The sequence below is a fragment of the Diospyros lotus genome, chromosome 2, assembly GCF_014633365.1.
Source record: "Diospyros lotus cultivar Yz01 chromosome 2, ASM1463336v1, whole genome shotgun sequence".
Classification (NCBI taxonomy): domain Eukaryota; kingdom Viridiplantae; phylum Streptophyta; class Magnoliopsida; order Ericales; family Ebenaceae; genus Diospyros; species Diospyros lotus.
Genome location: NC_068339.1, coordinates 16,590,653 through 16,612,730, shown reverse-complemented (window position 1 = coordinate 16,612,730; position 22,078 = coordinate 16,590,653). Strand labels below are relative to the sequence as shown.

General features: G+C 39.2%; 2 protein-coding genes across 8 annotated transcripts in view; one reads left to right on the top strand and one right to left on the bottom strand.

Annotated features, from left to right (window-relative positions):
- Positions 1-13,266, bottom strand: part of LOC127794432 (carboxyl-terminal-processing peptidase 1, chloroplastic) — a 55,569-nt gene extending 42,303 nt beyond the window's left edge. For all 6 annotated transcript variants that reach the window (XM_052325496.1, XM_052325495.1, XM_052325499.1 and 3 more), the window contains exon 1: positions 12,895-13,266. In XM_052325496.1, coding sequence (XP_052181456.1) covers positions 12,895-13,254 — 360 coding nt within the window. In that variant the 5' untranslated portion in view covers positions 13,255-13,266. The remainder of the gene's footprint in view (positions 1-12,894) is intronic.
- A 3,010-nt stretch (positions 13,267-16,276) lies between these two features.
- LOC127794532 (uncharacterized) overlaps positions 16,277-22,078 on the top strand; it is a 34,526-nt gene continuing 28,724 nt past the window's right edge. The window contains exons 1-5 of one of the 2 annotated variants that reach the window (XM_052325708.1): positions 16,277-16,645; positions 18,441-18,484; positions 19,342-19,459; positions 19,551-19,674; positions 20,147-20,802. In XM_052325708.1, the coding sequence (XP_052181668.1) occupies positions 16,465-16,645; positions 18,441-18,484; positions 19,342-19,459; positions 19,551-19,674; positions 20,147-20,802 (1,123 nt within the window). In that variant the 5' untranslated portion in view covers positions 16,277-16,464. The remainder of the gene's footprint in view (positions 16,646-18,440; positions 18,485-19,341; positions 19,460-19,550; positions 19,675-20,146; positions 20,803-22,078) is intronic. The other variant, XM_052325707.1, reaches the window with a different exon arrangement.

Here is a 22,078-nt window from a genome sequence, read left to right as displayed (position 1 = left end):
AAATTAGTCTCTATAATTTAGGAGATAGAATATCCTAATATTTAGAATATCCTAATATTTAGAAGATAGCATATCTTATCTCATCTCCTACTTTATAGGAGAAAAGATAAGGATGTATTTTGTATATATTTCTACTCTTCTTTTCGTTAGAATCAATCAAGCAAGAGAGTTTTTCTACTTGTTTCATGGTATCAGAGCTAAGGAAAATTCTCTAGTCGATCTCAGCCGATTGCTAGTTTCCTCAAAATCATGGGCGATACAAATCAAAACCCTAGTCTTACAGAAACTTCAGCCACCAGTTCTCCAAGTGTTATTCATCCCTCGGCTACCTCTCAATCTTTCCCAGACCTGTCCAGCCATTCAATCGACAACCATCCATTGCAAATTACTCACCATAAGCTAAATGGGGGTAATTTTAGAGAATGGTTTCAATCCGTTTTATTGGTGATCAAGGGAAAAGGAAAATCAGGCTATTTAACCGGTTTTACCCCTGCTCCTCCACCAACAGCAGTCACTTATGGCACTTGGGAGGCAGAAAATTCAACCATAATGGCTTGGTTGATAAACACCATGGAGCCCCAGATTGGAAGGACATACCTCTTTCACAAATCAGCCAAGGGGATTTGGGATTTGATGCAAGAGATGTACTCAGATTTGGAGAATTTATCTCAGAGTTTTGAAATCAGGTCAACCATAAGAAATACCAGACAAGCTAATTTGAATGTTACAAATTATTTTAATACTTTGGTAGAATTGTGGCATGAGATGGATTTATTCTATACTATTACTTGGGAGAATGTGGCTGATAGCATTAAGTATAATAAGATGGTTGAAAAAGACCGAATATTTGATTTCCTCCATGGACTTAACAGTGATTTAGATGATGTGCGTGGCAGAATTTTAGGTACTAAACTTTTTCCCAGTTTAAGAGAAGTATTTGCAGAAGTTAGGCGAGAAGAAAGCCGACGCAAAGTAATGCTTCAATCGGCTGATGACCTATCCCATCAATAGTCTGCCCTAGCCACTGTTAGACAAGGAGATTTTGTTCAAAAGGATGCTGGGAAGGAGAAGCAATGGTGTGATCATTGCAAGAGACCATATCATACGAGAGACATGTTGGAAGATCTATGGAAAACCAGCCAACTGGAAACCAAAGAATAAGAGAGAAGGCACTAGATCAGCTTATGTGGCTGCCACATCCGGAGAAAGTGGGCCAAAATCAATGGAAAAATGATCAAAAACAGATCTCAATCTGTCGGAGGAACAAATCCAAACCCTATACAGGCTGCTAAACCAAGGTACAAACTCAACCAGGTCTTCTAATCATCAACCTACTGGATCAGTTGCTTTACAAGGTAATCCTCACTGCTCATTTATGTCACAACAGATTCCTAAGGATGTATGGATAATAGATACTGGGGCATCCGACCATATGGCTAGTTCTATGGATTGTATGACTGAATATAGGCCATGTAAAACAATGATTGAGATATCTATGGCAGATGGGTCTACTGCACCTGCATTAGGGCTTAGGAAAGTTTGTGTCTCTAACTTAAAACTCAATTTAGTCCTATATGTTCCAGGACTAAGCTACAATTTGATGTCAGTAAATTGGATTACCAAGGACATGAACTGCAAAGTAATCTTCTTCTCATCTTTTTGTTTATTTCAGGACCAAACCTTGGGGATGATGATTGGCAGGGCTAAGGATGGTCTCTATTGGTTGAAAGGAAGTCATTCAAACCCATTTCATTCAAATAAAGTTGTTCTAAATGTTAATTCAAATGCCAAATCTATGTTGTGGCATAAACGTTTAGAACACCCTAGTTTCCCTTACCTCAAATTTTTTTACCCTCAATTCTTCATTAATAAAGATCACAATCTTTCATGTGAGCAATGTACTCTTGCTAAACAACCTAAAGCTCACCATTCCATTCAACCGTATAAACCCTCATCCCCATTCCACTTGGTTCATAGTGACATTTGGGTTCCTTCTAAACTCCCAAATGTTTCGAGCTCTAGATGGTTCATAACATTCATAATGACCATTCTAGGGCTTGTTGGGTATATCTTATGAAAGAGAAATCCGAAGCTAGCAGTATTTTTAAACGGTTTCACAAGTTTGTCTTGAACATGTTCCAAGTCTCTATTCATATTCTTAGGACTAACAATGGGAGGGAATATTTTTCTCATGACATAAACAATTACCTTCTTAACCATGGGATTTTGCATCAAAATTCTTGCACATACACACCACAACAAAATGGAGTGGCCGAACGGAAAAATAGGCATCTCTTAGAAGTTGCTAGGGCTATGATGTTCACCACTCATGTCCCTAATTCCTATTGGGGGAAGGTTGTTCTTACGGCTGTCTATCTCATAAATCGTCTTCCCTCCAAGACATTGAACTTCCAAACACCCTTGAGACCCTTTGTGCTATATATCCTCATGCTCCTCTCTTATAGTCTCTTGAACCTAAGGTGTTTGGTTGTGTTATCTATGTTCACAACCACAGTACATCTCAGACTAAGCTTGATCCCAAGGCCCTAAAATGTCTTTTCATTGGTTATTCACCTACCCAAAAGGTCTACAAGTGTTATAGCCCTACAACCCACAAGTATTACATTTCCACCGATGTCACATTTTATGAAGATATTTCATTCTATTAGTCCAACCCATTTGTGGCTATACCTACTGATCCTTTTTCAGTCCTTCTATTGTCACTGCCAGTGTATTCTCAAGGGGGAGAAATCATTACCTATGACAATACACTGCCAGTGGAATCCCTTCCTACAATAGTTCCAGCAGCTCCTGAAACAGCCTTTGAGTCAAAATCAGCTGATTCAGAAACATCTAACCATTGTTCTGGTCAGTTTTCCTTCCAACCCCAAATCAAATCAACTGTTGACCCTAAGTTTGTCTATTCCCGACGACCAAGGAACCAAACAAAGAAACAGCAGTGCCAATCATCTCTACCAAAAGCTAGTCCATCAAATGATGACTGCAGCTTTGGAAGGGAAATAACCAGAGGCAGCATAGAAACCATCAGACCGACACATGATGCTAATAGTGAAGCAGTCCCTGAGGATGGGCTAGATTGGGCAATGCCAATAGCCCTGCGAAAGGGGGTAAGGTCCTATGCAAAATATCCTATCAAAAATTATCTAACTTATGTTAAATTATCTCCTAAGTTCAGAGGTTTCATTGCTAAAGTTCATAGTATAGTTGTTCCAAAAGATATTTAAGAAGCAATGCAGGATCCGAAATGGAAAGCAACTATTATGGAGGAAATGAAGGCATTTGTGGATAATAGAACGTGGGATATAGTGAGAAGACCCTTAGAAAAGAAAATAGTTGGGTGAAAATGGGTATTTACAGTAAAGCACAAAGCTGATGGTAGTGTGGAGAGATATAAAGCTCGATTGGTGGCCCAAGGGTTTACTCAAACCTATGGGATAAACTATGAGAAGACTTTTGCTCCTGTGGCAAAATTAAATTCAATTCAGGTAATCTTTTCAATTGTTGTAAACTTAGATTGGCCACTATATCAGTTTGATATTAAAAATGCATTCCTTAATGGTGATTTGGATGAGGAAATATACATGAAAGTCCCACCAGGTTTTTAAATGGAGGCTGGCAAAGGCAAGATTTGCAAACTGAATAAATCTCTATATGGGTTGAAGCAATCACCTAGGGCCTGGTTCAAAAAGTTCAGTATGACCTTAGTTCAATTTGGGTATCAACAAGGACAAGCCGATCACACATTGTTTGTAAAATCCTCAGAAAATGGAAGGAAATTTATTCTAATGGTTTATGTTGATGATATAATTGTTACAGTTGATGACATACAAGGGATTGAGACCTTAAAGAGGCAGCTAAAGTCCAAATTTGAAGTCAAAGATCTCGAGCTTATGAAATACTTCTTAGGCATGGAGATTGCTAGAAGCCGAGAAGAATTATTTATCTCACAAAGGAAGTACACCATGGATTTGCTAAAGGACACCGGGATGATGGCTTGTAGACCTACTAGAACTCCATTAGATAATGGATGGACATCAAGAGAAGAAGATGATGATGTCCCCCTGTGAACAAAGAGAGGTACCAATGGTTGGTAGGGAGGTTCATTTACTTGTCTCTTACTAGGCCTGAGATAGCCTACGTAGTAAGTAAAATAAGCCAATACATGCATTCTCCTACACAAAGACATATGCATGTCATTTTTCATGTGCTAAGATATCTAAAAGGAACCCCTAGAAAGGGGTTGATGTTTCAAAAGACAATGGAAAGAGGAATTAAGGGGTTTGTGGATGCAAACTGGGCAGGATCAAGTGAAGACAGCAAATCAACAATCGGATATTGTACCAAGATATGGGGAAATTTGGTGACATGGAGAAATAAAAACCAATCAGTGGTGGCCCGTAGTAGTGCTAAGGCAGAGTTTCGAGCTATTGCTCAAGGAATGTGTGAAGTAATTTGGCTAGAAAGGCTTTTGGGAGACCTAAAGATACCCTTGGTTCAACCTATAAGAGTATACAGTGATAGTAAGTTGGCAATAAGCATAGTGAAGAATCCTATCCAACATGATCGCATGAAACATGTTAGGATAGACCGAAGTTTTATGAAGAAGGAGGGATAATCTTGTCTTATATTCCTACTACTGATCAAGTAGCAGATGTTCTCACCAAAGCAATGGTAAGACCAGGTTTTGAATTTCTAATTGGCAAGCTGGGGATGACGTGCATCTATTCCTCAGCTTAAGAGAGAGTGTTGGATGAGGAAGAGAAATTCAAATTTGAAGATAGTTAACCGATGGATAAGGCCTTTAGTCTTGTAGTTTAAATATTGTAAACTTGTATTTTAAAGTTTAAATTAGTCTCTATAATTTAGGAAATAAAATATCCTAATATTTAGGAGATAGCATATCCTATCTCATCTCCTACTTTATAGGAGAAAATATAAGGATGTATTTTGTATATATTTTTGCTCTTCTTTTCGTTAGAATCAATCAAGCAAGAGAGTTTTTCTGCTTGTTTCAATATACCACCCAGGTTTGAGACCGATCACACAAGAAATAAGGTATGCAAGCTAGAGAAATCCTTATATGGGCTAAAGCAGTCACCTCGGGATTGATTCAAGAGATTTAGCAACACACTATACAAGCTGGGATATAATCAAAAGCAAGCAGACCACACTTTATTTACTAAGATTGGAAGAGATGAGAAGAGAACAATTCTAATTGTCTATGTAGATGATATCATCATCACCGGAGACAACCATTAAGAAATTCAGCAATTGAAACAACAAGTAAAATAGACCTTTGAAGTAAAAGAGCTAGGGGAACTACGATACTTTCTTGGATTGGAAGTAGCAAGAAGCAAGTGTCAAGCCTCGAGTATGAGGCTTGGGCAATTCTGGAAGAATCGGGAATTTGAGAAAGAGAAGAGAGGGAGAATTTGAATTAAGAAGAGGGAGAGAAACAGAGAGAGAAATTAGAGAGGGAAAGATCCAAATGTATTCATTGATAGATCCCATCCTCACATACAATGCCCATTTATAGGCTCGCCCAACTAGTTGTTATCACAACTGATTCTTGCAAGTGGCTTAGGCGGAACCGCCCGCACATGCAATCTGTTATAGCCATTCTGTTATTACTACTTATAGCTATGCATCTCTAGTTTATTACACATAAGCCATTAGGCTTGTGACAGTCCCGGCCCCTTAAAAGCTTCCTTGTCCCCAAGGAAGGTGAGTAGCTGAGCAGTGCGTGGAAATTGACTCAGTAGCTGGGGAAGGTATTCCCAAGTGGTATACTCCGGGTGACGGTTGGACCACTAAACCAAAACTTGGATGAGAGGTACGGGGCCTTGATGGACTACTCGCCGGTCGATGATGGCTAATGGTTCCCCGTCGCCGTCGACCTCTTCGGCTGCAGGAGGTGGTTCGGAGCTCACAGTAGCGTTAGGCTCGATGAACTTCTTCAATAGGGAGACATGAAATACTGGGTGACATTCCACGTGGGGAGGTAACTGCAATCTGCAGGCGACTTGACCAACCCGCTCCAAGATGAGAAATGGTCCAAAGTGCTTAGGACTGAGCTTGGTGGGGGTGACCTTAGAAAAAGAGGACTGTAGGAACCGTCGAACCTTTAAGAAGACCCGATCGCCTACTTCGAAGTTTCGGTCACTTCATTTGCGGTCTGCGACTTGTTTCATCCTGTTGTTAGCGGTGGCCAACTCTTGCTTGAGGAGTGAAACCATCTCCTGCCGGTCTTGCAAATACTCAGCTGCTTTAGTTCGCACCCTATTGGTACCCGTCATGGTAGGCATTATAGGTGTTTGGTATCCGAATAGAGCCTCATAAGGAGTTTTCTTGATAGTGTTGTTGTGGTAAGTTGTGTTATACCACCACTGAGCTAAAGAAAGCCACTTACCCCAACTCTTAGGCCGAGCAGAACACATACATCACAAGTAGGATTCCAAGCACTGGTTGACCCTTTCGGTCTGCCCATCAGACTCCGGATGGTATGCTGATGACATGTGTAGACTCACCCCTAAGTTCTTGAACAACTCCTGCCAGAAGTGGCTGGTAAATATTTTGTCTCGATCTGAGACGATGGATTTAGGTAGGCCATGCAGTTTGGCCACTGTATCAATGAACACTCGAGCAATCTCCTGGGCTGTGAATGGGTGAGTGAGGCCAATGAAGTGAGCAAATTTGGTCAGCCGATCGACCACAACTAGAATCGCGTTTCGGCCCTCTGATTTGGGCAAGCCCTCGATGAAATCCATGGATATCTCCTCCCATGCTCTGTCTGGTATAGCCAGTGGCTGTAACAATCCTGGATAAGCCACTTGTTCATGCTTGCATCGTTGGCACGTCATGCAAGCTGCCACATACTCCGTAACTTCTTTCTTGAGGCCAGGCCAAAAGAACATCTGTCGAACCCGGTAATAAGTAGCTCAAACCCCCGAGTGTCCCCCTAGTGGAGAGCTATGTAATGCCTGTAAGATCTTAGCTCGTAGTTCCCTGTCATTGCCCACGACCAATCTGCCTTTAAACCTAATCAACCCGTCGGCCATAGAATATCCTTGCTCATTGGTGTGCCGCACGGCTAATTGGGTTTGGAGGGATTTGGTCCACTCAGACTTTTCATAGCTTCCAGTAATGTCTTTGACCCAATCAGGCACCACGGCGGTGATTGCCTCACATGCCCCTGCTTCTGATCTTCGTGACAGAGCATTTGCCACAATGTTTTCCTTTCCCCGCTTATACTGTATCACGTAATTTAGGCCCAACAATTTGGATATTCCCTTCCTTTGCAAATGCGTATGCAGCTTCTGTTGGAGGAGGTGTTTTAGGCTATCATGGTCAGTACGTATTATGAAGGGGGCTCCTTCCAAATAATGTCTCCATTTGTCGATAGCTATAATCATGGCTAACAGTTCTTTTTCATACACACTTAGCCCTCGGTGTCGAGCAGCCAGTGCTTGATTGATGTAAGCGAGGGTTTCCCTTCTTGTGTCAGCACTGCGCCTACCCCGATGTCGCATGCATCAGTTTCCACCACAAAAGCCTTAGAGAAATCCGGCAGCGCCAGCACTGGGGCTTGTGTCATCGCCTTTTTTAGGGTGTTGAAAGCTTGCTCAGCCTGGGAATTCCATCCGAAATTGTCCTTCTTGAGTAATTCAGTCAATGGCTTACTGATCACTCCATAATTTTGTATGAACCTTCTATAATATCCTGTTAAGCCAAGAAATCCCCTCAGCTCCCTTATTGTCAAAGGCTTGGGCCACTCCAACATTGCTGTAATTTTACTGGGGTCGATGCTAACTCCTCGGCCAGAAATGATATGCCCTAAATAATCCACCTCATTCTTTGCAAAGGAACACTTAGAGAGTTTAACAAACAATTGATTAAATTTCAGGGTTTCAAATGTGGTTTGCAGGTGGGCTAGGTGTTGTTTGAGGTTGGGGCTGTAAACTAAAATGTCATCGAAGAAGACTAAAATAAATTTCCGTAAGTATGGGGCAAAGAGGTGGTTCATAAGGGCCTGAAAAGTGGCTGGGGCATTGGTGAGCCCAAATGGCATCACCCAAAATTCATAGAGGCCTTGGTGTGTGCGGAAGGCTATTTTATGGATGTCAGCAGGGTTCATTCTAATTTGATGATACCCTGCCCTCAGGTCTAGTTTCGTGAAGATGGCAGCACCATTTAGCTCGTCTAATATGTCTTCAATCAAGGGGATGGGAAATTTATTTTTCACGGTAAGGTTGTTTAACTGCCTATAGTCTATGCAAAAGCGCCAAGTACCATCCTTCTTTTTGACAAGAAGAACGGGTGAGGCGAAAGGGCTTTGACTCGGTTGGATAATGGCCGTTTGGAGCATATTTTTGACCTGTTTTTCAATCTCAGCCTTCTGATAAGGGGGATAACGGTAGGCTCGAGTGTTTACTGGCTCAGAATTGGGTTTCAAAGGTATAGTATGATTAAACAAACGGTTTGGAGGTAGAGTGCATGGTTCCACAAATAGTTCCTGAAATTTTATAAGTAATGGACCTAATTCAGTAGGGAGGTTACCTTTGCAAAGAGGTCAGAAGTGGGAGGGCTCTCCTGCTCATCTTTTCCTATCGTTTGAATGGAAAATAGCTGGGATATCTGCCCTTCTCCTTTCATTAGCACCTTCTGTAATTTTTTTCCTGTGATCATCTTGCATTCCCCTGCCTCGAGGCACCCTTTTAACGTCAGCTTCCGGCCTTTCAAATCCAGTGTGACTTCCAATTTATTGAAGTCAAAAGTCAGAGGACTTACTATCCTCATCCAATCCACCCCAAGGACAATGTCATAGCCTCCTAGTTCCAGAATTCTTAGATCCATAGAGAACTCTTCCCCTTGCATCAGCCATTTAAACCCTACTCTCTTATGATTGCTGTACATTTTGTTGCCGTTAGCTACCGTTACCAATAAGGGAGAAGTATTTACCAAGGCACACCCTAGTTCCACGGCAGTTGCTTCATTGAGGAAGCTGTGGGTGCTTCCACTATCAATCAACACCATCATTCTTCTCTTGCCCACTCTCCCTTCAACCTTAATGATTTGCCCTGCATGCTCCCCTTTTAGTGCATTAAATGAAATTTCCCCTCCTTCACCGACAGGATCACCTTGAGGAACTTCCGCCTCTGTTTCTTCAAGGTCTTCTTGCCCCTTCTCTAATATTTGCTCCTCTCCACCCTCCATGTTTAGTAGCTGCCTTCTACATTGGTGGCCAGGACTATAAGGATCTCCACATCTGAAACAGAGCCGCAACTGTCTCCTCTGTTCCATAGTGGGATTTCTGATCGCCACAACTTGCTAACTTCCTCTGGGTGGACCCGTACCTCCTGCCGCCCCTATCTCCCGCGCATGACCACTAGGAGGCAGACTGATTAACGGTCCTATTCGAGAGGAGGCCCTATTCCTTTTGTAGATAGCTTCTAATGTCAATTCTTGTAATCTGGCCTTTTCTGCTGCTTGCCTAACCGTGAGTGGCATCATCATCTTTACCATGGATCTCAACTCATCCTTGAGCCCACTAATAAAGCTGGATACAAAATATTGCTCAGTAAGTGATGGTTGGGACGTTCCACATTAGAGCTCCTAACTCCTCGAATTTCTCTAAATACTCCGTTACCGTCCCTTCTTGCCGAAGTTTGTTGAATTCTTCTATCACATCCGCCAAATTCTTTTCTCCAAAATGCCTACACAGTTCTTCGGCAAAATCGATCCATCTCACCCCAATTCCTTGGTACCTATACCATCCTTGAAACCAGGAATCAGCCGTATCATTAAGATAGGCCGTGGCCAATGTAATTCGCTGAGTCTCAGCCACATTATAATACTGGAAGAAACGTTCACACCGGCACACCCACCATCTTGGCCTTGTCCCATCAAATAATGGTATCTCCAGCCTTGGCATTGGCATGTGAGTACCAGGTTGTAATTGAAATTCCCTTACCTGAGGATCCGTGTCCACTCCTTGCACCCCTTCCGACTCCGCTTCTCCTGTAGGTCTCGGGAGTATTCCAGATCCGTTCGAATTTGGACCAGCTCCAGATCGCGGCGGAAATTCCGTTGGCAAACAGAATTGTGGTAGGGATGATAGCATATTAAACATGCTATTGATCCTTGACCAAACTGATCTATCGTTTCTCTATGCCTTTCCAGCTCGCGGTGCATATCCTCGCGAGAAGTCGCCAGTTCCTCTCGCATTCCTTCTTGCATTGCAGCCACATCTTCCCTGCTTTGGGTGATAGCCTCGTGTGTCTGCGTCATTCCGAACTCCAGTGCTTCCATTCTTGTTTCCAATTGTTTGAGTCTCGTTCCTTCCGCCATCGTCTGCTTCGCACTTTCTTCCAAAAACACTGCTGAGGCCGCTAGCTCTGATACCAATTATCAAGCCTTGAGTATGAGGCTTGGGCAATTCTGGAAGAATCGAGAATTTGAGAAAGAGAAGAGAGGGAGAATTTGAATTAAGAAGAGGGAGAGAAATAGAGAGAGAAATTAGAGAGGGAAAGATCCGAATGTATTCATTGATAGATCCCAACCTCACATACAATGCCCATTTATAGGCTCGCCCAACTAGTTGTTATCACAACTGATTCCTGCAAGTGGCTTAGGCGGAACCGCCCGCACATGCAATCTGTTATAGCCATTCTGTTATTACTACTTATAGCTATGCATCTCTAGTTTATTACACATAAGCCATTAGGCTTGTGACAGCAAGGATGGCATTTTTGTATCTCAAAGGAAATATACTCTAGACTTGCTAAAGGAAACATGCAAGTTAGGACGTAAACCAACAAGTACACCACTTGAGCCTAATTGGAAGAATAGAGAAGGAGAAGAAGACTATCAAGTGGACAAAGGCATATATCAGCGACTGGTTGGCAAACTCATTTACTTATCGCACACAAGACCCGACATTACATACGTTGTAAGTATTGTTAGCAAATTCATGCATCTTCCAACTAAAAGACACTTGGAAGCATCCTATCACATCCTTAGATACCTAAAGGGAACACCAGGCAAAGGGCTGTTGTTCAAGAAGAGCCAAGACAGAGGAATAGTCGGGTATGTAGATTCAGACTGGCCAGGCGTAATGGAAGATAGTAAATCAACATCTGGATATTGTACAAGGTTATGGGGTAATTTGGTGATTTGGAGTAGCAAAAAACAGCAGGTAGTGGCTCGCAACAGTGTTGAAGCTAAGTATCGAGCTATTGCTTAGGCAATCTGAGAAATGATATGGGTAGAAAGGCTAATGGGAGATCTTTCTATGCAAGTATCATCTCCTAAGCTACTCTATAGTGATACCAAGTCAGCTATCAATATAGTCAATAACCCTGTTCAACATGATAGAATGAAGCACGTCCGAATTGATCAACACTTTATGAAACAGGAAATGGAAGAAGGAGGAATCAAGTTAACCTATATCCCCACTGCAGATCAGCATGAGATATTCTAACCAAAGCAATACAAAAACATAGTTTTGAATCAATTCGAAGCAAGCTAGGAATATTTGATATATATTCCTCAGCTTGAGAGGGGGTGTTGGTGGAAGATAAGAAAGATAAAGGCTGGCTCATGCTAAGGAATGAACCAAGAGAGACCAAATAATCTCATTCGTCTCTTTCTTATCTCTTGTTGATAATAATCCGTTTCAGTTTATTATCTGTTTAAGTTTGTTTATTTAATTTGCTTGTGTTGTAATCTAGAGCTATAAATTATGAGTTATCTAAGAACTGTAAATTATGAGATATTTTAGGAGTTAAGAGTTGAAGTAGAATTAGTAATAAGCTAGGGAACTTGTGTACTTATATTCAAGGAATAAACTGAGAATGAGTGAGGTAGAATTCATTCAATCTACCTAATTCCATCACAAAGCAATAATGATCACTCCAAAGCCACAATCACTGTACCACAGACAACCTGGTGGACAAGATTTATTTTTTCAAGTAACATATTCCAGTTAAGCAGGTCTGACAACGCCTTGACATCTCATCCAAACATAGCACATGGCCTACTGTACCAAAACTCTTTCAAACTTCCATGTACATCATTTTTTATTGTGCAAACTTCATGTGGACTTCCATTTTGATGATTGTTGGTTGGTTATAGTTCTCACAGCATTCACATTTGCAAAAAAATCCAAATAATCAGCATCCCCTAGTACACAAAGCTGAAGGCACCCACTTCATGCGGATCAGGGATCACTTTTGTATGCAACCTTACCTTTACTTTGTGAAGAGTTTGTTTCCACAACTCAAATCCATGACATTTAAATCAAAGAGGAGTAACCTTATTGTCACTATTGCGGCTCACTGCACTGGTAGAAATGCAAATAAAAATGTAAAAGGAGGGAAAGATTTTGAACCAGTGCCAAGGACACATTGGAACGTAACCATGTACCCAGACACTACCCTTGTAACAGAATAAATGCAAAATAGTTTTTGATTGTCTAACTTAGGGTCATATATGACTTTGGCCAATACTTTGCCAACTCCCCTGCACAAAATGTGAGTCCTCATTTGAATTAAACGCATTTTTTCGCTTTTTTTTTTTTCCAGTTAGATATGCAGCAAATCCATCAAATGGTTTAGATTACACATATGTATATAATATAATACCATAGCCGTCAATTAGGCAAATTATAATTTAACGTAATTGTTTATGAATAATGTGTGCGAAAATACATGTGCTAAGAGGGAATCCAAAATTCAAATCTTGCAAGTGTCAAAAAACAAAACAACAGCGAACAAGACGTGTCAACTCGCCCTGGAACACAAGAAACCTTCCAATCCCATGAACCATAAACATATAATAAATATTAAAATTATCATGTGAACGATAGAGATTTACAAGCCAAGTTTTAGGAGACCATCGGCCACGACCAGTGTCGAGAAAGCTATCATTCACGATCTCCCAAGCTTCCTCCACAATTCCTTCGTTGGTGGCTGGTTCCGGAGCCTTCTCGAGCATCTCTTCGCGGCAATATTCCGGCGAAGAAGGCTGGGGTTGAGAGAAGGGCGATTGCGAATTCAAAGCGAGAGAGGAAGGGGAAAAGAAGAGAAGACCGAAGGAGAGAGCGCCAGTTAGGGAACCAATTAGGGTTTTCTGAGGCCAATTGAGGGAGTGATTGTTGAAGAGATTTGGGGTTATACTGGAGCGAGAGAGGGGAGGCGTTGGTGAAGCGCAGCAGTTGCAGCAGAGGACCCTCATCTTCGCTTCACTGTGCCGTTACAGGCGTCCAATGGAACTATATATTACCTTTTCTTTTCTTATAATAAGGGTAAATTATCGAATATATCTGTGTATATTAAATTTTTAGTTTTATTTTAATTTGTAATGAATTTTAAATTTTTATAATTCACATATCCAGCTTACATATTTGTTTTTGTGATACTTGCAGCCTTGGCCCTTAAATGCTAACTTGACTAATGAGTAAAATAGAAGTAAATATGGTGTGAATTTTAATATTTTTTTAATTATTACACTCAAAAATTATTATTAATGTCATCCGTGATTTTTCTTAAAGCTTTGCAAGCTTTTCTTTTAAGTAAAATGTCATGAGTTTAGTTTATTCGTTCCTCATGTTAATTGTAGATGACCATTGCGCCATGCAAGCCTCGAGTTTTTTATCTTTACTGATCTTAGGTTTCTTATGTCAACGTTTGCTAGATAAGTCAATTTATTCACTCCGATGAGTATTTGTAACTTCATCATCATTCTCCACGTGTACATGAACTCATCTCTTAAAAAAATCATCTTCTAGCTACATTTCTTCCTCTGATGTTGGAGAAAGCTAAGTGGAAGTATTGCCTAATCCTCTAGTAGTTGTAGTCCTGCTAAATATCTCTACAGGAGTTTCATTATATCGTTTATTTTTAATATTTTGTATTCGGAATTGTTAACTAGAATAGTAAAAATAAGACACATTATCATATTGTATAGCAAAAAAGGGTGAGATTGATATGATAAAAAAAAATAAAAATATTCTTTAATAAATATATATACCGTATAAAAGTGTTGCCAAACTTTCTCTAGAGCATTTACTTTGTTGGTATTTGAATCACATATAACACTTGTATGTCCTAAAAGTTCAAAGAACAAATGATGTATCTTACGTAAATGGTTCCACTTCTCCTTTAATCTATTTATGCCGTAATCCATTTTTGTGATAACAATCATGGTTTGATTGATCTTGCCCCATTCATCTTTCATGAATGTAGAATATTGCAATATCTCTGATTTCATATTCTTGTAAATAATGTCGATAAAAGTGTTTGTTCTTATTGACCATGACATTAGTTCCTTAGTCTTACCTCAGTGACCATTCGTGTTCTATATTTAAGATAACATGAAAAATAATTCAAGATCTTAATTTGATAAACCTACTCTTGAGCCAAGAAAAATAAAAGGAAACAAAAAATACAACATTAATAGCAAAAAGTAAATAGGTAGTAATAACAATATAAAAATTTGAATCAATGTTAATACTAACAATGTTAGAATAAAAATTAATTCAATGTTATGTGGTGTATTAGAAACAATCTATCATTCCATATGTTCATTTCATAATTGGATTAGGCTCCCACTTCTCTCAAAATCTATCATATTTATTTTCTTCCAAAATACACCAAATACAATTAGATAATCCCCAAGCTTGTCTTACAATAACCTAATTTATCATACCAACCAAAAGAAAAAAGGTCCACTCAAACCCATGCATCATTATCCCAAATAGGAACCAAACCAAAATTACCACCAACACACGAATTACATTTTTTTAGTACTTTGCATCCCATAAAATATGAATTCATCTATCATACCAACAACCATCAACCAAACTCAACCACCCAACAGCCATTCCAAACACCTCTAAAACAATCGAAGAACTCATCGAATCAAACTCAATCACTCAACAACCATCTAGTCACCTATAAAACAATCAAATAACACCTCACATTTTTTAAATCCAAAATCCTATTTCGAGTCACCACAAATACATATTAAACCATCAATTTAGAAACAAAAAACAAAAAATCAGATCTAATTCAAGAAGTTGAGGAAGAGCCTTAAACCTGAAGAGGAAGAGCTATTGAAGAGGAAAGGCAAATGAAGGGACGAACGATAGCAAATCTGGAAAAGGAGAATGGCAAGGCAAATGGTGATGCGAGGATGACGAATTTGGCTAGAGGAGGAAAAATAGTAGAGGGAGGCTAATATGAGTTGTTGGAGGAGTCAAATCAGTTGATCTGACTGTTTGGAGGCGATGATTGAGGACGAACGACATCGGTGGATAAGGACGAACAGTGGTGGTGGTTAGAGAACGAATGACAATGGTGGTTGAGGATGAATGACGGCCGTCGGAAGGGACCGATCTCAATTGCTAAATGATGCGACGGACGAGGCCAATCTCAAGAAATGGTGGCTAGAGGAGGACGAACGGCGGTGATCGAAAGGGTTGATCTCAATTGTTGGTCAACGATGGTATTTTTTGAAAGACGAGAAGAAAATACAAAAGAGAGAGAGAAAAAACATAATACAGAATAGGCAAAGGCATGGGCGTTTTATGTGTTTTGAGTCTAGTAACGTGTTTTGGCTGAAAACAACAAAAACACATTGTTGGTGTTTTAAGTTTTGTGTGTAAATTTTTATTTTGTGTTTTAAAAAATGTATTTTTAAAAATGGGTAAGTAAATGTGTTTTAAAAAATTGGAAACAAAAAATAACCCTGAAAACAACAAAGAGAACATGCACTTAGTGTGACAGTTGACAAATAAGACTCCTCAACTCCATTTCTTTTTCCCATATGACCGCATCTCCTAGTCTCATCTTGTCTTATGATGTCTCTCATCTTTTTTTGATGCCTTATTCAACATTTTCTAATGCGTCTCATCTTTATCTTTTTAATGTATTTTTGTCTCCTTCGATATCTTTTATCTCTCTGATATATTTTCGAGCATTTCCTTTTTCTTTTTCAATATCTCTATCTTGAATCTTCTAATCTTTTCATTTTTTTCTATGGAGCCCTTCCTTTTTGTTAAAACCATAGGCATAGAACTAAGTACTCTGTCTTGCTAGCACTAGATTAACCTATTCAACCACCACTAGTATTACTTTGGTGGCGAAAGAAGAAAAAAACAAAAATACTCAACAAAGGAAAGAAACTTCCGCGTATTATCCGTCGTTCCCGAAAACGGAAATTAATTAAAGAATTCCGGACAGATACTCTTACATAGATAGATACTATTTTAGAGAGAGAGAGAGGGCTTTCGGTGCCGAAAGTGGAGAGGGTGTAGAGAGAGGAGAGAGAGAGAGAGAGAGCTCACATTCTCTGTATCAGAGGCGACGAAACCACCGGCTAATCTCCGTGCTGTAGATCTGAGATTCTTGAGACAAAGAGAGGCAGTGATAGAGATTAGAGAGTATGAGTAGCAGGCGCGGCGGCGGCAGCAATGGCGGCGGACTGCAATCAATTCCGGTGGCGTCCAGGAAGATGGTGCAGAGCTTGAAGGAGATTGTGAACTGTCCGGAACCTGAGATCTACGCCATGCTCCAGGAGTGTAACATGGACGCCAACGATGCCGTTAATCGCCTTCTTTCTCAAGGCACGCACTCTTTTAATAGCTCCGGCTTTGAATAATCGTCAATTCCTGCTGTTATGGCTTCGGGGAAAGGAGCTGGTGTTTTTCTTGTTTTAGCTACAATTTTTGCCATTTCCAAGCCAAGGAGTAGAGTTTTGAATCGATTCTCGCTTGGGGCATCATAAAAAGTATTTTTTTCGCTTTGTTTTTGGTTGAGTAAAAGTTTTCTGTTTATTTGCTCTTACTTTGCGAAACTATGGTAAGCTTGAAATTTGGACGTTTTGGTTGTTGTTTGCTATTTTCGCAGTGATATCAGGTATACTTGAAATGTGTGCCTTTATGTATTGATCTTTACACAAAATAAGAGACCTGGGTATGGTTTGCTTGCCTTGTTCTATTCTTCATCCTAGACGTAATGAAGAATTGCGCCTTTGTTTCTTGGTTTCTTCATATCAAAAGGCAGTTCTTATGCATTTTCATTGAAATAACATGAAAGATTCTGTTCGGTAGTGTTTTTTTGCTTTAATAATCTTCTCTAATGCAAACGTGGAGTAATACTTGAATGTTATCAAATCTACATCCATTCATCCGCTAGCAGTGTCATTGTTAATATCCTTTATGTGTTTGGCTTAAGGCAACCATGCCTTACTAAAACTACCTGGTGATGGATACATGGATCATCCTTTCCCATTCTGCCTTATTTGGTTTATGGGAATGCATTTTCTTTTAAAGAACACAGTAATCTCAACACAAGTATGAGGACCACCCTGTAATGGTTTTGGCACTATCTTAATCTCCAATTGTTTTCCTTGATCACTAGGTTCTATGCAATTGGAAGTATTGTGGTCAGTTGTAACTGTAAGCTGCTAAAATATTCTATGATGTATCTGGGATTACTTTGTGCTGTTGCATTATGAAATTTTGTTTTGTTCTAAGGATGTCTTAGTTGGAACCCTCTAACCTTATTTGTACTTGAAGGGCATCCATCCATGTACCCGAGACTAAGGAACATACAGAAAACACTGGAATTTTCATTTTGTAATTTACTAATATGCCACCACAGTTTATGAGACATGCACATATAAATTCACTTCTTTAAGCAATGAAGACTTTTTGAGAACCTCTTAACTTAAAAATTTGAGGTTTGATTTTATTTCTCTTTCTTCTTTTGATAACATACTCAATAAAATAGTTTTTCCTATTCTAATTGTACGGATTTAGTTTTCTCTCTTATTCTGAAATGTGAGATGTTAAACACAATGGCTTTACTATATAAAGAAACCGGTATTTGCTTTATGTATGTCTTCTATGTTAGTGGACTTGATTCATATTCTGGCGTGTTTTTCCTATTGACAGTATTAGTTCTGGACCATCTTTCTTTGCTTCAACTATGTGAGAGATTGCTGCCAGTGCTGAATAGAGCAACCATGATGTTACTGGTCTAACAATTTATTGGTTTTGCTCCATCATGTTCTTTCTCCTTAGCATGTAAAATTATTATTCACAAGCATGCTATTATTTTTTAGTATTCTTCTCGCTGTGAGTGTTGGGTAGGGATGTAAATGTGTCCCCAATTAACCCCATTTAAATACTTGCTTTAATAAATTTTCAAATAGGCCTTATACCTATATCCCCCAATTATGATTTTTTTACTTGTTTTAATTTCAAATGGGGTTAATCAGGAGCCATTTACATCTCTAGCCATGGGTCATAATGCTAATTTTTGTTATGTTTATATGATGAAAGTTTTGGGGCAATCCTTTCCATGTATCTGTTGATACTCAAGCTTGCTTCTAATTTGAAGTTTGTTGTTGCCCAGATCCTTTTCATGAGGTGAAGAGCAAACGAGAAAAAAAAAAAGAGGTATGTGGATGTGAAAATGCATAAAATCTTTGATTTGCTTTGTTGGGTATTTGATGCTCCTTTTATTTCTTATTTCTAGTATTCAAGGAAGCTCTTGTTAGTCTGTTTGCCAGTTAAGGCTTGAGCCCACTCTGGTTATAATGGGTGTGTTGTGAAAGTGCATTGTTGTAATTTGAGATTATTCTTTGAACAAGTGGATTGGCCATTTTGTCCATTTCTAGCTGTTCTCTGTTTGTTCATAAAATTCTTAAGGTCCACATTTTTGACTGCACAAGGAGCTTGCATATTATTTTCTCTTTTTCTGCTTTTTTTGTGGCCATATATATACAAGATAAGATAAAATTAGAAATGAAATTATTTATAATAAGGTCGGAGTGGCTCTTATTGAAGATGAGATGTGAAAGACGCAATTAAGATGGTTTGGTTACTTGAGAAGAAGACCAAGGCCCCTGTGAGGAGAGTTGATAGAATGGAAAAAGTAGTTAGCAAAAGAGCTAGAGGAAGTCCAGAAAAGACTGGGTGGGAGGCACTTAAGTTTGATATTAAGTATATGAGTCTTATAGACGATAAGGCAATGGATATAGGAATAAATGACAATCTAGAATTCAATTCATGTAGCCGACCCCACATTAGTGGGGTGAAGGCTTGGTATGTTGTTGTTTGTAATGAAAAGGAAAAGCTTATTTGCAGCTTTGTTAATATTAACAATGCATCATATTGTTGTGGCATGGCTTGCTAAAAGTTTACCTTGTCATTATCATTCAAGCAAAGAGAAAAAGTTTACTTTGTCATCTGCTTTTTAGTTTTCTGCTTTACCTTGCCATCTGGTTTTAATTTTCTGGTTATTATCCTTTCAGAATAAGGATACAGCAGAATCCAGGCCTCGAGGCTCTAGTAACACTTCAAGCCGTGGACTTAGGGGTGGCACTGACCGTTATGCTGTCCATGGTGGCTCAAACCAGCTCAGTTCGTCTGGTATGTGTATGTTAGATGTAATTTTGGCGCAAAGAGTTCGTTCTCTGGGTTATCTTCTTGTATGATTTTGACACTGAGATCCTTGTTTCAGAGCCTGGGACTTTATATGGTAAACATGCATACAAGAAGGAAAATGGAATGAATAATCATATAATCCTTGCATCTGTATCCTCTGGAATGGCAGGAAATAATATGCATCGATCTCCAATGCAGAGGTTTGTGTTATTAGAATCTGAAATCATGGTTATTTCTTACATTTGTATTCTCAGGTGTTCTGATGCTGCTAAATGCTCTAAGATATGACCGTTTAGGCATGTGCAATTATGAAACTCATGATAGTGATATGATACCTTTTTAATACCATGGCTTATAAAGGCACACTCTGCAACCGCTGCTTTAGTGATGTAATCTACTAGAGTGGCATGGGAACTAAATGATTCTGATATATATAGCTGCAGCAAAGAATTTGAGGGAAGTATGACCAATTTTTAGGTTCATGATGCCTTCTGTTAACTCTCTAAAATTGATAGGTAGAGCCAGAGATCCTTTTTATGAGTAACTAGGGGATGTGAAGAAATATAATGTATTTTAAGTATTGTTATTCTCTTATCTTATATGATCTTCTGTTGTCAAAACACATACATCATTCTCTCTAAAAATATTTATTTTACACGATCTGTCTTGCAGTGATCCTGTTACCACTCAAAGTAAAGCAATGACAGGCATGCTTGATATTAATTTGTTATCCTCACAGACTTCTTCTGGATATCAACCTGCCTGGTCAGGAGTCCCAGGTCAAGTATCAATGGCTGATATTGTTAAGATGGGTAGGTCTAATGGCAAGACTTTGCACACCGCAAACCAATCACGGTATGGTGTAAACCACCATGATGTTCAGGCATCTCAACCGAATGCCTGGCATCACGATCTGTACTCATCCAAGGATCATTTTACATCTAAGGTGTCAGAACTAAACCCCGAGTCAGGAGTTGTCACAGGTCAGCATGCTTCTGCTAATGATGACTGGCCTTTGCTTGAGCAGCCACCAGTTGCTAGCATGCCTCCTGCCTTGGAGTCATCTGTGGCTTCTGAGATGCATACAGATACGTCCATCTTGTCCTCCAAAAGAACTAATTGGCAGCCAGAATCCTCAAAGGATGAGGCCAAGGCAGTAGAAGATGCTTCTATCGAAAATGTGGATACAACCTGTGTTGAACCTGCTTCTGTTTTCAGTAGAAAGATACAGGAGGATAATTCTGGAGGTGCTTCCCCTTTTGACAATGACATATATAAGAACATGGACTCCCACCTGCCTCAAGTGAGTGCTTTTGATCATCAGGATGGTAAGATACTCTAATTTCAGTTTGTGGTCTGCATTTTGTGTTTGACTAGCTGTCTTTTCAGTTTCTTAGTAATTTCATTTTCTTTTTTTTAAACCTTAGTAATTTCTTTTAATGAAACCAATAATTGCATGTTAAAAGATGACCTGTAGAAAAGAACTTTAATTTAATTTCTTTTGCTTCTTATTATGTTCTTCCATGTTTACTCAGGCCTTAGTGTAAGATATTAGTTGAAGATAACGATCACAATTTGGAACTCAAAGAACCAAAATGATTGGAGGACTTAATTAAGTTACTTGTAGATTGATGCATTTAACTTAATTGTCATTGTACCCATTGGTGGCTTTGATGCTAGTATTTTCCTCTGTCTACGTGCAAGCCCTGTTAAGTTCAGTTTTTCTTGATAAACTTTTGTTTCAGTAGTTGTAACATTTGGGAGAAAATGGAAAACATTGCATAGCTCTCTACTTGGAATCACTGTAACATTTTTTACCACCAGAATAAGCTGGAATTTTAAGCAAGTTGTGAACCACAGCTTGGGTTTATGGGTTCTATAAGGGAAGGAAATTGTAAGCTAGAAATATTGATTTGACAGAGACATGTAGGAACCTGTCCAGTTATTTCAATCCTTGTACGTAGATGTTTTACAATATGATCTAAGAATAAGGATGGGTTTGATTTGATTATATCTCTCACAGATCATTCTGTTGTGTGAATAACTAATGTTGCTGACTTTGTTGACTGGAAATATTTGTTTATTGTGAGTGTGATTTTGCAAAAATAGATTCTAATTTGTGTGAAATACTTTTGTTACTCTAGTTTTGTTTCCTATAAAAACATTTTACTTCCATATTGGACCATGATTCTCCAATTTTCACACCTACAAAATGTGAAATATATCTGTTTTTTGAACATTGGTCTGTCACCCAGAAAATTTATAAAATTCGAGAACATGGATGGAAAATTTGTTAAACTTTAAACGTTAGTTTCTAACCTCCGAGTTGTCTCAGGATTCTCTGTCAAGAAAAGTATTGCATTATAATCATGGTTGAACTACAGTAATTGGATTTCTCCTCCTTGTTTTTGTTGTGGGGGAAAAGAGGGGGCATTTTTTTCTTGTTTTTGTGTTTTTGTTGGGTGGGTGGGTGGGATAATCTCAGAAACTATCATATAAGTTGATTTTGAAGAACAAGAAGCATAACAGGATAGTGCATTAGTTCTTTTTAATGTGTACAATATTGCCAGACAGTATGATATAAGATGATTTTGAAGAACAAGA